General features: G+C 46.2%; 1 protein-coding gene across 3 annotated transcripts in view; it reads left to right on the top strand.

Moving 5' to 3' along the window:
• Positions 1 to 1,029: 1,029 nt before the first annotated feature.
• The window catches only part of REV3L (REV3 like, DNA directed polymerase zeta catalytic subunit), a 251,239-nt gene continuing 236,047 nt past the window's right edge, over positions 1,030 to 16,221 (top strand). For all 3 annotated transcript variants that reach the window (XM_073337056.1, XM_073337055.1, XM_073337057.1), the window contains exon 1: positions 1,030 to 1,262. In XM_073337056.1, the coding sequence (XP_073193157.1) occupies positions 1,124 to 1,262 (139 nt within the window). In that variant the 5' untranslated portion in view covers positions 1,030 to 1,123. The remainder of the gene's footprint in view (positions 1,263 to 16,221) is intronic.

Here is a 16,221-nt window from a genome sequence, read left to right as displayed (position 1 = left end):
GGAGGGCGCTGGGGAGGCCAGGGAGCTGGGGGGCCGCGCTACCGTCATTGCACCGCAAGCAGCCCGAGGCGCGCGGCGGAAAGGGAGCCCGCTCCCCAAGCGTCCCCCAGCTAACAGCAGCGGCCGCATCGTTCGCGGTGCCTGAACCCAGCCCTCCGCGGGCTGCAGCCGGGCCACTGGCTGCCGCGGAGGAAGTGGCTGTGGGGCAGAGACTGGGCTGGCGGCGAGGACCAGCCCAGTCACTCCTCCGCAGCGTGCAGCAGCCGCACCACAGCTCCTCCCAGCCGCCAGCAGCACGTTCACCAGCAGCCGCCGCCTCCGCTCTTTTATAGGCTGCGAATTGCGCTCGCTTCCCCTCCTCCCTCTCCTGCGGGCCGCGCGCGGTGACCGTTACAGCCAAAGGGGGCGCACGCGACGGCAGAGACGTTACCTGAGAACTCCCACTCCCGCTTTCTTCCATCTACTCCCCTCCCCAGTCGCGTGCGTGACAGCGGCACGAGACTGCCCCTTCCCCTAGCGGCGGGCGGCGACTCACGTTCCCGCAGCCAGACGCTTCAGCATCCAAAATGGCGGCCCGACCCAGCCTAACCCAATCCTAGCCCAGAAGTCCCCAGCCCGATCCATGACTCGGCGCTCTGTAGGCTCACCCAGCCGCTAGGGTCGATTGTCGAGAAACGGATACCGCACGGCTTCCACTGCCCAGGGAGCGGAAAAAACACCCTGTGCTGAAGCGCAGAAGGGGAGAACCACGTTCCCCCCGCCCGCCCGCCCGCCCCCTCTACCCCCCCCAGTGGTTGCGTCCGTGACATCATCATCATGGCAACAACAGCTGGAGCCGAGGAGGCACCGCCGCCAAGGCGTCCGCGCTGCCGAGGGAAGGGACTGCTCTGCCCATGAGGCGCTCGCGGCCGGCCAGGCTCTTCTAGAGCCAGTTCAGGCCGCTCAGCGCGCGCGTGTGTCTGTCTGTGTGTGTGTGTGCGTGTGCGTGTGTGTGTGTGTGTGTGTGTGCGCGCGGGCGGGGAGCGGCGGGAGGGCGGGGGCTGCGCTCGCTGCGGTGGCGGCGGGGGAGCCGTGTGGGCTCCGCGCTCGCTCAGTGCGTGGGTCGCTCTCGGCGGCGGCGAACATGTTCTCAGTGAGGCTCGTGACCGCCGACTACTACATGGGCAGCCCGCTGCCCGGCCTGGACCCCGGCCAGTCCCGCTTCAGAGAGGCCCAGGCCAAGAAGGTGCCCGTGGTGAGAGTCTTCGGCGCCACCCCTGCAGGTAAGGGAACCCCGCCGCCTCTGCGGAGCCCCCGCCGGCGCTAGGCCCCGGGACCAGCCCCCCTCCCGCAGGGCTCGCTTTGTGATTCAGCCCCGGCGTGCTGCGGTGTGTGCCTCACCTGCCGCCGCCGGCCTCGCCCCTCCCCCGCCGGGACCCAGCGGGAGCTGGCGGCTGCTGCTGCGCGGGGTGGTACCTGCCCGGAGCCGGTGGGGACCGCAGGGTCTCTACAGACCGCGGCTCCCTGCGCGGCTGGTGGAGTGGGGGCGCCGAGCGCAGGATCGGGATCTGCAGGTGTGAGGATGAGCAGGGAGGCTTGTGCCCGGGGAGAGTAGGAAATCGCTGCATGCGCGCCGCTCACAGGGGAAGCTGCCCCCGTATAGGCTCGGTTGTAGCTCGTGAACCACAACTAAGCCCAGCTGTAAAAACACTGGATCTGCTCTGCTCTGCTCCGGACAGAGGGATTTGTACGTAACCCAGGCCGCGAGGTGTTGGGGTTTGCCTCTTTTTAAAGAAAGAGACGCAGCGTTTGTGTGTGAATGGATAGGAGAAAAAAATTCATACGTGTCTTCGAGGGGGTGAATAGTGAGTTAATTTATAAGTACTGTATCTTTAAACGGCTTCCTAATACAGAGTTCCAAGCGTGGGACTTCTGCAACAAGACTTGTGAAGTAGTTGTTTTTATGTTGCTGTTACGCTAGTATATTGTAAATTGCTCAGACCAATAGGCAATAGTGCTGCACTGCAGAAGGGAACGTCCTAAGCACTAGCCACATGTTGGCCCCTGCGACTTCCTAATGTAGCATCCTCTTTATTATTCATTACCCATTCAGCTATGCTTTTTATCGTTTACATCGATAAGAAGCCAGGCAATTCCAAGGTAGGTCCCCAAAATACTAACATTCTCTTTACCAGTAACATATTTTTCTAAATATGGATAATCTTTATTGCAAGTTTTCAATACACAGTGAATATGAAAAGAGGCCCCCTTTCCATCAGTTGTTACAAATATTAGAGAACATTGAAATGTTCGTGTTGTATGATACTGACCTTGGGAACTAAGGTAAGTGTGTGTTATAAGTAGAGTATTTAATGTACACTGTTATCGTTTGGGAGGGCAGAACCTGCAGTAAAAGAGCACAATAAAGGTGTCTTTTCCCCCATTAGTATAGTATAGCAATCTTTATTCATATTTAGAATTTCAGTGTTATCTTTTCTGCGCATTCTTCAGGTGCAGAGAAAGGTAAAGTAATTGAAGCAGATGCAAACTGATGCACCTAAAGCTTAAATTTTTAAAGTAGATAGGTTGTTAACACAAAAATAAACTGATATAAAATAGCGACGCCTCTTTTGTTGTAATTTGTATTTTGCATACATTCAGTGCTTCATATTTCTCCCCGTAACAAAATCTGTTAAGTGCTGTTTCAATAGTTTTCAAATACATATGATAGAGGGAAACTTCTTTGAGAAAGTAATTATGTAATCCTATGAGTAATTGTTTCACTATTCATAAATTTAGAGCCTGAGGTTGTCTGGAAGGAACAGGCTTACTATTTTTTTAAATGCATAAGAGAAGACTGATATAGTTTCTTTAAGAAGATGTTGAGAATCTGCTATATCAGGAGTATGGCCTGGGAAGTAAACCGCAGAGTACTTCACTTTGTCCAGTGACTCAGAGCATACTGAGAAATCCTTTTGCTTCCCTGACATAAACTTTATTATGTGTTTGCACAGCAGAACTGTTTCTAATTTAGCTTGGTTAATGGTGACTTTCTTCTGGCTTCTGCAGAGGAAGGGTGCTTTAATTATCTGTTATTTCCATGTTACTTTTTAGCACAAAGAGTGGCTTGCCTTATTTTTCTTTTTCATTCTTTTAATAATGTTTGCTGATAAGACTTCAGAAATACATTTGGTAGTTCTGCTTGTCTTTAAATGGTAAAAACAGATGGAATTCAGGTTCTTTTAATTAAGTGTTTTTGGAAGTAGGCAATTATTAGTACCTCACTGTCCATGTTAATATATTTAAATGACTTGACATAGTAAACTCTGCAACTATTTACAGTGGAACTATCATGAAATGAGATTTTATTTAATCTTTTAGAAATATATTGACTTTTTTAAACGGGAGAAAATTCTGTTTTAAAGTTGACTAATGTATTGGCTGTATGTGATTCAGAATCAGTAAACTGACTTCTATTCTGGTGTATAAGTAAGGTCCTGTGTAAATCATGATTTCATAGATCTATGGAAATTGTGAAATTAGCCCAATTACTGCAATTTTTCCCCCCTCCCCCCCCAGCAGGGAGGTAGAACCATCTCACTGAGGCTGTTCATGGTGGTGGTGATGGGGGCGAGGGTGTAGGGGAAGGTTAGTGGGCCAGCTCTGACCCAAGCCACCACTGCTGCTTCCTGTCCAGCTGGGAGGAGTGGGGAGGGGAGAGGTAGCAATGACAATGTGGCAATTAGGAGCCTGGGCCCAGCTCCTTTCTCAGAGGCCCACATAGGCCTGTGGGAGACACTGTAGCACTGGCTGGTGAGGAGTTGGAAGTGGGTTCCATCCCTCATGCCTCAGTCCCCTCACACACCTTGCGTTCCATGCAGTGGTGGCTTTTTGCAGGGGATGGATCTCAGTCTCAGCTCCTTGCCAGCTGGTGCTTCAGTATCTCCCACGGGCTGTGAGGGCTGCTGTGGGGGCAAGCCAGGGCTGCCAGTTGCCTTGTTGTCAGTACGGCTCCCCTCTCTCTGCTGGCTGGACACAAAACAGCAGTAGAGGCCTGGGCTGGAGCTGAGTATGGAACAAGCTGATCCCTGATCCCTGCCCCGGGTCAGGTTGGGCTAGACTGGCTTGTGCCATGTGGTTCATTTGCTCACTGAGTTGACTCTGATTGCTCGTTCAGGTGGCTTTTGTCACTCTCCCCATTGGTGAGACACCCCTCCCCTACATCAACTCCATGGAATAGGACTGCACCACCACATCCCCCTGAGATGGGACTAGTCTGCTAACCCTCCATGAGCCACTGCAGGCTCAGTGATGCCTGCTTTTGCCTCTGTAGTGTTGAAAAAATTGTAGAAGTTTGGGGGAGAGACTTGGCGGCCATGCATATCCAGTGAAATTTGAACATTTACCCATGATGTTAGCATGGATTTAAAAAAAAAAATCTGTGTTTTTTCTGATGGCCTTATGAGATAGTGGCTCATACCTACAGCTCAAGTCTGAAGTAACGGTAATGCTTGGGGTTTTTTTTTTAATAAGCTTGCATGAAGGAAATCAGCCCTTCTAATTAAGGTAAATGAGTATTCTTGCCAGCCAGGTAGAAAAAGTGCCAAGTTGCAACACTGTGCATAGAACCTAGCCACTATGCTTGTATAGACAGCTTGCACCTTTGGTTTGGTTGTCTCTACGTTAATCTTAGTATGTTTAAAACGAAACTACCATACTGTGCAGCTAATTAAGAGACTTGGGTTCAAAAGGGGCTCCAAGGCCCACCTGGTGAGCCAGTGGAGATTAAGCCATTTTCATATACCAATCAATCAGTCATTTAGATTCTAGAAGTTGGAGTCCTAACAGCACCACATATTGTATCTTCTAGAAGCTGTGGGTGTTGGCGGGATCTGGCTGTATGCCCATCTCTTCTGATGGGAGATAGTGTTCAAACAGCCAGATGAGTGAGGAGGGAATTCTGTATTGCTGTACATTGTTTCATTCATAGTTGTGTATCATGAATTGATCATTTTGCCAGCCATCTCACAAACTATAATATATATATAAATAGGGGCAAATTGCTTATAGAGGTAAAAAAGTTTGTGCCCATAAACACATTCTGGTAAAAAGTACTGCCCCTTTACCTGCTTTTAAAAATGGATTTGTGCGTCCATTGCTGTGGCTATTTGAAGGTTAAAACTTGAGCTCCTTATCTCTGAGTGGAGATGGTAATCTTTTTGGGTCCTGTGATGTGGTGGACTGGGTCCAAATGCCTCCTGCTGGAGGCCTCAGGGTCTAGCCACACCCATCCCTGAAAGAAGCAGTGGAGAGGTCCTCCAAGCAGGCTAGAGTGGCTGCAGAGGAAGCAGAAAATCAGAGCGGCTACAGGTAGCAGCCAGTGAGGGCCCAGCAGGCTCATATAAAAGGAGCTGAAAGGGCTTGGAGAGATCAGTCTGCTAGCAGGGACTGGGGGAGCAAGAGGTGCCCTTAGCTGGCTGGAAGGGCTAAGGCATGTAGTTGCTGGCAGGAACCAGGGTAGTGAGGGAATAGCTTCTGGCTTGCTGCCAGGACTCACTGAAGACAGGCCTAGGGAACAGACTGTTTGTGGAACCGTTACCCCCTCTGCCCCCAGAAAGAGGCTGGTCTAGATTGACCCAGCTGGAGAGCTGGGGTCAGAGGACTAAAGGGCAAGTGAAGAGCCGTGAGGGAGGAAGCCCTGGTGGTGGTGCTCCACCTCAGGGCAGGAACCTCTACATGCAAGCTGGCCAATGAGGATATTTAGGGGCCCTGTTGGTCAGACTGAGGACTGGAGCTCAGGAAGGGCTACAGGGACAGTGTAGGTGGCTCACCCTGAGGACTGAGTCCCTGAAAATCCGGCGAGGGATCCATTGGCCGGAGAGGGGCGCTCACAAGAAGTGACGTGCTGGCTGATGCTTCCCGTAGCTCCCATTGGCCAGGAACAGCGAACCACAGCCACTGGGAGCTGCAAGCGGCAGTGCCTGCGGACGGTCAATATAAACACTGTCTTGCAGCGCACCAGCGGATTATCCTGACAGGCCGCAGGTTGCCCATCACTGTCCTAAAGCGAGAGATGATCGGTACGAGTCTACTCCTTCTGCTTGCTGCAGCCAGGAGGTTTTGGGTATCCCATTTCCAAGCCTCTGTCTGTCCTTTCAGTCTTCCACCATGAGTAACTCTTAATGCCTGCCTCTTTCTGAATAAGCCTGAAATGGATGTAATCCATGACGTTTCACTGCTGTCTAGAGAATGAATAGTGGCACAGAAGCAGGCCGGAGTCTTTTTAATCTTATTCTCCTAATGCTTGGGGAAACTGAGTAACAGTAGAGATAGTGAGTCTGTCTGTAGACTTGGAAAGATGCTGCTGCATCTGTTACATGTTTAACTTTTTAAAAGGTATCTCTGCAACTGTAAGAGCTAGTAAATGAAAGCTTGAAATCTACAGAAATTGATGTTAAGGCCCCTTGATTGCCAGGGCAAGTTCCTCTCTCCAGGGGTGAATGGAATTTCTTTAAGGCCTGTTTATAGTTATGAATAACTTGTCATAGATGCATTAGATTTTTGCTATGTTTTCAGATAACTTCTCAATAGTTTAATCTGATTAAAAGAAAAATAATTCTGACTTCATTCTATGAATCTGAAAATGTGGCAGATGCAGTGTTGTCAAGTTATGTTTTGCATCCATGGGCGTTTTTAATAGAACTTATTTCAAAGGATAGAGCTAATTTTTTTAGTATAAAAATATCTAGTAAAATATAATGAGGACAGTAGAGTGTGTTCCATTGGATTGTATGAGAGTCTAGGGGCTTGCCTACTTGAAGAATTAGAACTCAGTAAACTAGGGTATGGATCCTGATGCATGTTAACAGCTTTGAACTAGTCCCGTTTCAAAGAGCACTCTAACAAACTATTGTGCAGCAGCGGGGTGCACATGGATAATTAGACCACGGTGGGCTAGCGTGGGGTAGAGTCACACGCTACCTTGTCACAACCTACTTGTTTGTGTAGGCAAGCCCTAGAAGTCAGAAAGTGTATGTTTTGTTCCAGCTCTCATTTAATTGCTCTGTGACCTTGGACAAATCACTTAAACTCCGCATTTCAATTTCCCCTTCTGTGGAGACAGTATACTTTGCTCATCTTTGTAAAGCACTTTGGGATCTGTCTATAAAAAGTGCTCTATAAGTTAGCATTTGGTATAATAGAACATGGATCAACAGATCAGATCTGTTAAATACATACATTATCCCATCCATGTTTCTTTCCTCTTTTCTTACTCCTTTTCTTCTGGCCAGCAATTTTATAAAAGTATTGGGAAAGCCCAAGACATGGTTTTGTTGTTTGAGCCTCCAGAGTGAAATTGGGCAGGAGAGTGGTACAGTTTAAACTTCTGTTTACATTCAGTATTTGGTTTAATTTGTTGGTTCTCAGATTCATTCTTGGCACAATGGTGAGACATGTAAGTATCATGATGGAAAGAAGTAATTTTTAATGCAGTTTGGGGCCCTTGGAATTTCCAGGAGACTTATTGACCACTGAGGGTATAGCTACACAGCACAATAAGCCTAGGCTCTGACTCAGGTTTAAGCCCAAACCCTGCTGCAGTCTGCAGAGAAATTAGTCTGACTTGGACCAGGAACCCTTCCGGACTCAGGCCGGCTGATGCTGATAGGGGGATGGGTCAGAGCTCAAGTCCCACTATGACAGGGATCAAAGCTCAGGCATTTTTCAGTGTGGATGCAGCTCTGGTCTCAGTTGCCAGACTTGGATCTGGAGAGTCAACCAACACTGTCCTCTGGATCTGTCCTTCCCAGCCCTTAATTCCAAAACTTCCCACACGCTTCCCAGGAACAGAAAGCAAGCGCCTGGTTCAGATGCAACTGCTCTGTGTTTAACCCTTCGTTTTCATGCGGGCTGCTCAACTGGAAACACAGTCTATGAGGACGTGCGTTAGCATGGGCTAGCACTAAGAAGTTGTCATGCATCAAGGATGCTGCTGGCTGGCTAGAGGAACATATGGATTCTGATTAACCTCTGGTGTGAGGCAAGCAAGGCGTTCAACTTCTGAAAAAGCATAAGAAATTATGTCTACAAAATTATATCTGAGTGCCTGGTAGCATTGGGATTGACTGGACAACAGAACAATACAGAGAGTAACTCAAGCATCTGAAGACAGAACTGCAAAGTCAACGATGCTAATGGAACTTCTGGGAACTCTCTATTTTCCTGCCTCTTTATGAGGAAATCAATCGAGTACAAGGAACTGTAGCAAGTACTGAGCTTGAGCCCACAGTGGTGCACGACAATCTGCTTGGTAGGGATATTACCCTTACAACCTCTCCACCCCTATCACAGGCACAGCCAGAGGAGAGAGCCAGCTGTTAAATGAAGGGCAATAAGTGACCCTATTGCTGCTGGTAACTGGGGAGACTATGCTGCTGGAGCAGCTGCAGCACATCCTGGGTCCATATTTGGAAGAGTTGTTTTGTAATGGTCCTGAGGAGCAGTCCACTGCAGATTTGGTATCAGAACAAATGCTGAAGCCGGAGTCTGGTAAGTTTCTGCCACCATTTGTTTCTATTAACATATGGATGGGAGAGATTTTGGCTTATGGGCCTGTTAAGTTATTAACACAAGTTGTGGTTTTCGTGTGCTTCTGTTCATGGTGGAACTCATGCTATTTCCCTAGCGCTTTCCCCCTGACGCTATGTGGGCTTCAAAATGGACACCACAAAAAGAGGAAAAAGTTAAACAAGCAGTTTTCATGAAATCTTTAGTAGTTGCTCAATTATCGTTATAAATATGGGTTGGGGTTTTACAATGAACAACCTCACATACCCCGCCTGTGAAATATAGTGCGCCTTATAAATCAGCCACACCTGCACTGTCCTGGACCGCCTGTGAACTGCATTTTTAAAAAGTAGCTATTACGAGTCCAAATTACAGCAGAGGGTGGCGGTCTGTCTGTGTTGAGTCCCCATTGTCAGTAGCGAGTTGGGTCTGTGTGTGGATGCAGGGTGCTTGTAAGGAGGCTGTACTGTGTTTCCATGTTAAATCAGCATCTTGTTGATTTTTACAGCAAATTGTCACCCATCGCTGGCTGGTGATGAACGCAAAATTCTCAGAGTAAGAACTCCATACAGTCTGCTATGCTCTGGGGCAGGGCATACTTATTAGGACTGCCTCTGTAATTCACAAGCTTCCTCCATTCTGAGATGTGCTGGTTGGTCACTAGGTGCCTGAATATCTCCTTAGCGTACAAAGGTGGCTGTTCTCCATTGGCCTGGAACAGAAGTTCACATTTCCCCTCGGGTACCTCCAGAATATCAGTGTTCTCCAGAGCTTACCCTTCTTGACAGGATTGAAAAACTGTGGATGGTAACTAGACCACGCATAAGGCTCCTCCCTACCTCCACCTTGAGAAAACGAAAGGATATAAAAATAATTTCAAATGATTTTTTTTATGAGAGTCTTACCATGATGTGTGATGGTTTTCAGTGCTGCTCCAAAGGATATCTGAAGTCAACAGTGTTTTCTCTGTGAATACACCCCATTAATAAAAAGTATTATCCTTTGACCTTAAATTAAAGCAGTCCCTTTCACAGGGCTGGAAATGTAACTTTTGTCGTGCTCAGACAATAATGTACTCTGTCATTCTCTTTTCAAGGCCCTTCCACCTCCACAGGGCAAACACATGGCACCAGGAACCTGGGAGTTCGGACCAATCTACCCTGAGCAAAGAGAGCATCTGGAATAGGCTGATGAGAGAGCAGCTAGATAAAACTAATTGTGAGAGAGAGTTCCAGAAGAACTAAAAGGAGTGTCAAATAGATAAGATGCACAAAGGGTGGAAAGAGAGACAGAATCTGTACAGTATGAGAAGAAATTGGCGGACAAATTCTTGAGGGAGTAAGAAAGAGCATCAGAAAGAGCTTTTTGAGTGATTACTTTAAGCCCATGGCTACGAGGCTCCAGTGCCATCATCATCTCTTGCTCTACAGCCTGCAGAGTATGCATTCTTTGGACAATTCAGGAAGTGGCTGGACCAGGTCACAGGCAATGAACTCTAGTACATGGAATGAACGAATGTATCCTATGCATTCACTTACTCCTGTCCAGTTATGGCCTGCATGAGCAAAACGCGCCAGAAAGGCAAAGCAGAACAGAGGAATGGGATACCCGGCAATAATTGGTTATGTCATTTGGGAACATGGACCGCTGACTTGGCACCGAGTTTGTTTATTGTGCTGCATGCTTTGATGACAGCTGGTTTGACTTTCTGGTTCTTATAGTGGCCTCTAAATACATGTGTAAAATAGCGTTGAATTTGTGCACAAGGCTACAATAACAAATTTTATTATATGTAATGATATAAGTGGAAGGCTTTTCCAGAGATTTCAGTGGGAGCTGAATCAGGCAGTATATAGTCTAATCTTTTTCTTCTTTTATTTATTTGTATACTAGTGTACCTAGGAGCCCTTGTCAGGAACCAGGCACCCATTATGCGAGGTGGTGTATAAACATATAATAATCAGATGGTCCCTTCCCCAAGGAGCTTACAATCTAAGTATAAGATAAGAGATGATAGATGGATACAGCCAGACAGAGGAGTACAAGGAAACAATGAGACCGTATCGGTCAGAATGGTAGGCAGTAATCTCTGCACACCACATCCCAACTGTTGTTAAGCTTTTTGTAAGCAGCACAGCAAAAGAAGGGTTTGAAGGCGCATAATGCCTTTGTGGATTTCACCTCCCAAGTGTGAGAGGCAACAAGGGAGAAAGCATAAAGGTGCTTGTTTGAAAATTTAATAAGCGCATGATGGAGGCTTCAATCAGTGGGTTGCTCAGAGGCAAGTATTGGCAGCTCAATAGCGAATGAGCGACAATAGGAAGGGTGTTGGATTGACCATGAAGGGCCCTGAAAGTTAACACAAGATGTGATCCAGAAGGGGGACTCAGTGGAGGGATTCAAAGAGAGGGTGATGTGGTCAAAACAACAGCCTAGCAAAATGATCTTTGCAGCAGCATTCTGTAAGGATATGAGTGGGTTAAGATTGCCTTTGTCGAGGCTATATAGAAGAATACTATGGTAATTGAGATGTGAGATGAGAGTTTGGACAAAAGTTTTAGCTAAGTGGATGGATAAGAAAGTCATATCTTAGAGATTTACGCAGAAAGAATCAGTGGGATTTAGATATAGACAGGACAAGAGGATCTATGCTCAGAAAAATTCCACCGCTTTACCATACACCAGTGTAACTAAACAAGTGATTCAATGCAACCTGATTTGATGTCCTAACCACAGTATTTCATGCAGGAGTTGCAGAGCCTGTGGATAGTTGCATCTAACCTAAAATAGCTAGCATTACTCTCTAGAGCAGGTATGTAATGCAAGTTTTCCAAACAGTGGCTCCAGACAGTTTGCCCTATACACTGGGATATGGAGTCTTTCACTTCTAGGTCATTGTTTCAAATCCAAGTCAGTAGAAAGCAAAAATAATTTTTCTTAGCTAACTCTTTAGTGGCACATGTGAAATGAATTGAATTTTTTAGTTTGATTTTCTATTGGGCAGGTTTTCACACTATAGAAACCACTAAGGATCAGATGGACAATGGAAACTGAACTACCCTCGCTTGCAAAGGTAGTCCCTTCCAGAACAGCGTGGTACAAAAAATTTTAGCAAGACTTTGGGAAGCTTTTTTTGTTGCTGCCTATGCTGGCTCTGTTCTGTGGACAGAGAGGTCATTTTCCAGGATTATCAATGTGGCACCTTTTGAAATTTCTTTTAAAAAGTTACAACTGTTTTTAAGGCCAGCTACACCTAAGGTGATTTACATCGGTAGCCTCCCACTACAATTGTCCTTCCTTTCAGATTCTTACGTGGATCAGTATTCAGTTATCATCCATTATGAGGCAGGTAGCTGTGGGGAATTCACACTGCTTATAGGCAACACACTTTTATTTTGCTATCAGTGCTTCGTGAGAAGAGATTTTAGTCTTTCCTTGAATGGAAATAAAATGAAAAAAAATATAAAAAGTACTTGACATTTATATGAAGTCCTCTTTTTTGTTTGAGTGACCTTTATAGAGATGGTTGATACTCAGTTGTACTTTCAGCACCATAGTGACAACAATCAAGCATTAAATTACACAGTCCTTCTCCAGTAGTTTTCACTAGGGGTTTGGCCATTAACTAGGGTTGGCAGGTGCCCAGTTTTTGACTGGAATGCCTGGTCGAAAAGGGACCCTGGCGGCTCCAGTCGGCACCACCGACTGGGCCGTTAAAAGTCCGGTCGGCGGCGCAGTGGGGTCCCGGTGCTAAGGCAGACTCTGAGCCTGCCCTAGCTTCACGCATCTCCCAGAAGTGGCCACCACCTAAACACCTGGGCAGCAAGGGAGGCTCCATGCTCTGCCCCCGCCCCGAGGGCTCCGCAACCAATGGGAGGAGTGCTTGGAGGTGCTGCGCGCGGAGCCTCCCTGGCCACCCAGGCATGTAGGGGCTGCAGGGACCTGGTGGTCGCTTCCCTGGAGCCGTGGTAAACACCACCAGGATCCCGCATCCCAGGGCTCTGCCCCAGTCTGGAGTCCCCTCCCTCACCCAAACTCCCTCATGGAGCCTGCACCACCAAAACTCCCTGTCCGAGCCCGCTCCTACACCCCAAACGCCTCATCCCCAGTCCCACCCCAGAGCTCACACCCTCAGCTGGAGCCCTCACAACCTCCCCGTATGCCTGCCCCAGCCCAGAGCCCCCTCCTGCACCTCAAAGCCCTTATCCCCACCCCAGAGCCCACACCCCCAGCTGGAGCCCACACCTCTGCCCCAGCCCCATGAAAGTGAAGGAGGGGAAGAGGGAGGGGGAGTGTGGGGGATGGAGTAAGTGCGGGCGGAGCCTCTGAGAAGGAGCAGGGCAGGAGTGTTTGGTTTTTTGTGATTTAGAAAGTTGTCAACCCTACCATTAAGTACAATGGGAACAGGATTCATCCTACAATTAATATTCCTTCATCACAAGGGTGCTTCTACTCAGGTTCATTTGCTTATTCCCTTGTCCCCTTTCACTCCTCCTAGACTTATTGTAGAACTCTTTCTTAGTGGTTTGGTCAAAACTCTAGGCAAGGGGAGGGGGAAAAAAGAGTAGTGTCTTCAATCTCATGGCTTTATGTTGGGGGTGGGCCACACTTTTAATATTTTTTTTTTTTTTACTAAAGGTGCTTCCTGTCTGAAAGGACTCCAAGAAGAGCTCATCCTTGTCCACCTGATTACAGCCAAGGTCAAGTACTAGGGTTTCCATCAGGATACTGTTTCCTTGCACTTAAGTAGGGGCTGCCATAGTATTGGTGAGACCACTTATTTCCCTTAGGAGTTGTGGAGAAAACCTTTGGCCACATCCTACTTATCTTCTCTCTTGGTAGTCTTGTTGACTTTTGTGATGGTTGGCTGGAGGAAGTGTGGCCTAAAGCACAAGACTAGGGCCTTGGCTACACTTGCGAGTTACAGCGCAATAAAGGAGCCCTGGGCACACTAGCTTACTACCCATCTGCACTGGCAAGGCACGTAGAGCACTTTGACTCTGCGGCTACAGCGCTGCTCGTACTCCACCTCTGCGAGTGGAATAACGTTTGCTGCTCCCCCACTGGAGCACCATGGCACCAGTGCGGATGAGGTGTTGCATTACTGCGCTCTGATCAGCCTCTGGAAACATCCCATAATCCCCTAAAGTCAAGTGGTCACTCTTCTCATTGTTTTGAACTCGCAGTAGGAATGTGGATACTCCCTTTGAAAGCTCAGTTTCTGAGCTTATCTGCTCCGAGACAAAGCAACCCCTACTGTGGAATGCTGTGTGTGTGTGTGGGGGGGGAGAGTCTGCTGCTGTCTGAACTTACAAGACAGAATGTTGACGTGCTCAGCCCCTCCCCCCCCCCCCCCACCAATCTCTCTCCCTCATATAAACACAACACACCCCACCCCATTTGAAAAGCACGTTGCAGCCACTTGCATGCTGGGATAGCTACCACAATGCACTGCTCTCTGTGGCCGTTGCAAGAGCTGCTAATGTGGCCACGCAAGTGCACTTGTAGCTGTCAGTGTGGACAGACTGCAGTGCTTTCCCTACTGTGCTCTGTGAAGACGGGTTTAACTCAAAGTGCTCTACATCTGCAAGTATAGCCAGTTAGGAGATCTGGGTTCTTTTCTTGGCTCTGCTACCATGTTGAAATCTTTTATTCCTACTACCTCAATTTCTCCATTTTACAGATCATGCCTTATAAATACAAGTGTTTTCATTGAGATTACTTTCCTAAGAAAGACAAGAAGTATCTGATCCTTTGTTTTTAACGCTATTCTAGTCCTGCCCAATTAAGCACAGCTGACAATAGGCAATTTGTTCACACTATAACTGAAGTTGCTTAGAGTTTAATACACGGATTATAGCAAGGTTTGTATTAAATCATTCACAGTATTCACTGGAAATAAAATATCTGGTATTCAGAGAGTTAAATAGTTAACAGGAATTGATCGTCATAGAGTTGTCAGAGAAGCTAGAAAGTATTTTTTTTAGCACAACTCTACTCCCCCGAAGTCTGTACATTATGGAAGAACTTTCCCTCTACTCACAGGAATAACTTGTCTGGAAAAAAAACAGGATTATTTTGACACACTATGTGTGAAAACATTTTTAATTAAAGTGCACTATATGACAGGCTTATGGGTGGTATTTCTGGTGGTTACATTTTTTTTAAATGTTATACAAAAAATTACTTTAAACTGGGTTAATAAAGGACTTGTCTACACAAAAACTTAGTTTGCAGCAAACTGGGGTGTAAATCTACCTCACGCTTGCATGCTGTGCACTAAGTGTCTGATCTGGATTCTGCTGCCTCACACCAATAGTTCCCTAATGCATTTGGAGCGACTCCTGTTTCAACGGCCAGTAGATCAAAGCCACTGGTGCACATCATCAACGTCCACATGGACGCTTAGCATGTGGCAAGCTAATGTACAGTAGATTTGCACCCCAATTTGCTATGAACTAAATGTTCATATAGGCAAGCCTAGAGAATGACACTAAAAAAAATTCAGATAGGTAGAAATATCACTGGTTACCAAAAATGTTTAAACTAGCGACTAACTCTACAACAATGATTTCTAATCTGTTTGAACCACAAATTACCACATAAAAACATCAGCTATACAAGCAAATACATGCCATTTCCCAGTCTGCTCTAATCCACAAGGGAGTGTTGCCAGTTTCAAACATTTGTTTCGTAGCTTTGAAATCGGACAAATTCAGTTCAATGGGAATTTAGTATTTGATGTCACTGGAAGCAGGATTGGCCCTTAATTTAGAAAGGAGGAGCCCAGAGTACCAATTACAAAATCTTGAAGTGTTTGGCAAATGCTGCTCTGGAGCAGTACTGTTCTGGGGATAAAAGAGAGGAAAGTTCACACTACTACTATACACACGATAATTTGAGCTGGTTATGCTCTCAAATATAGCATGAATATATAAAGGTAATCAATCTCAAAATACTTGAATCTGTATGCTCTGCATCTTTTGAGGGTGGATTAGACTCAGTACAAACACAGAAACAACATTACAAATATAGCCATAATTTGACTCTTATAAATCAAATAGTTTGTGTAAGAAATGTAGTTTTAAAACTCTACAATATTTTCCTGACTTAAAAAAAATAGCATATGTTGTGAATAAAATAATTTAACTTACTACAGTAATTTGATCCATTCTTTTTACTAATGTATGATTTGGAAATAAATTTGTGGACTCGCATTTTCCAGACAAGCTTTAAAAATGGTATTTTTCTAACAGTCTGATTCTATAGTTTTTGTTTAATTTCTGTTACAAAAATGCAACCTACTCTAAAATTTTAAGTAGAAAATACTTAATTCCTATGTAAAGATGACCCTAGTGTATTTAGTATTGCAGCTATGTTGGTCCCAGAATATTGGACACAAGGTGGTGAGGTAATATTTGATTAGACCAACTTCTGTTGGTGAAAGAGACAAGCTTTCAAGCTACAAGTAGCTCCTCTTCAATAAAAGATATTATCTCACCTATCTTGTCTACCTATTGTATTTAAAAGTTGAATTTCTAAATCTTGAATATAATGGTTAAAAAAAAAAGGTGCAGATTGGATGAGGAGGGAGGAATAGGATCTCTGAAGCATTTACAACTACATATGCTGGTAGCCAGAATTTTGATGAGCTGGTGCCAAGAGTTGGAAGCC

Source organism: Lepidochelys kempii, chromosome 3 (genome assembly GCF_965140265.1).
Source record: "Lepidochelys kempii isolate rLepKem1 chromosome 3, rLepKem1.hap2, whole genome shotgun sequence".
Taxonomy (NCBI): Eukaryota; Metazoa; Chordata; order Testudines; family Cheloniidae; genus Lepidochelys; species Lepidochelys kempii.
Note: the sequence above shows the minus strand (reverse complement) of the source record. Positions and strands in the feature narration are given on the sequence as shown.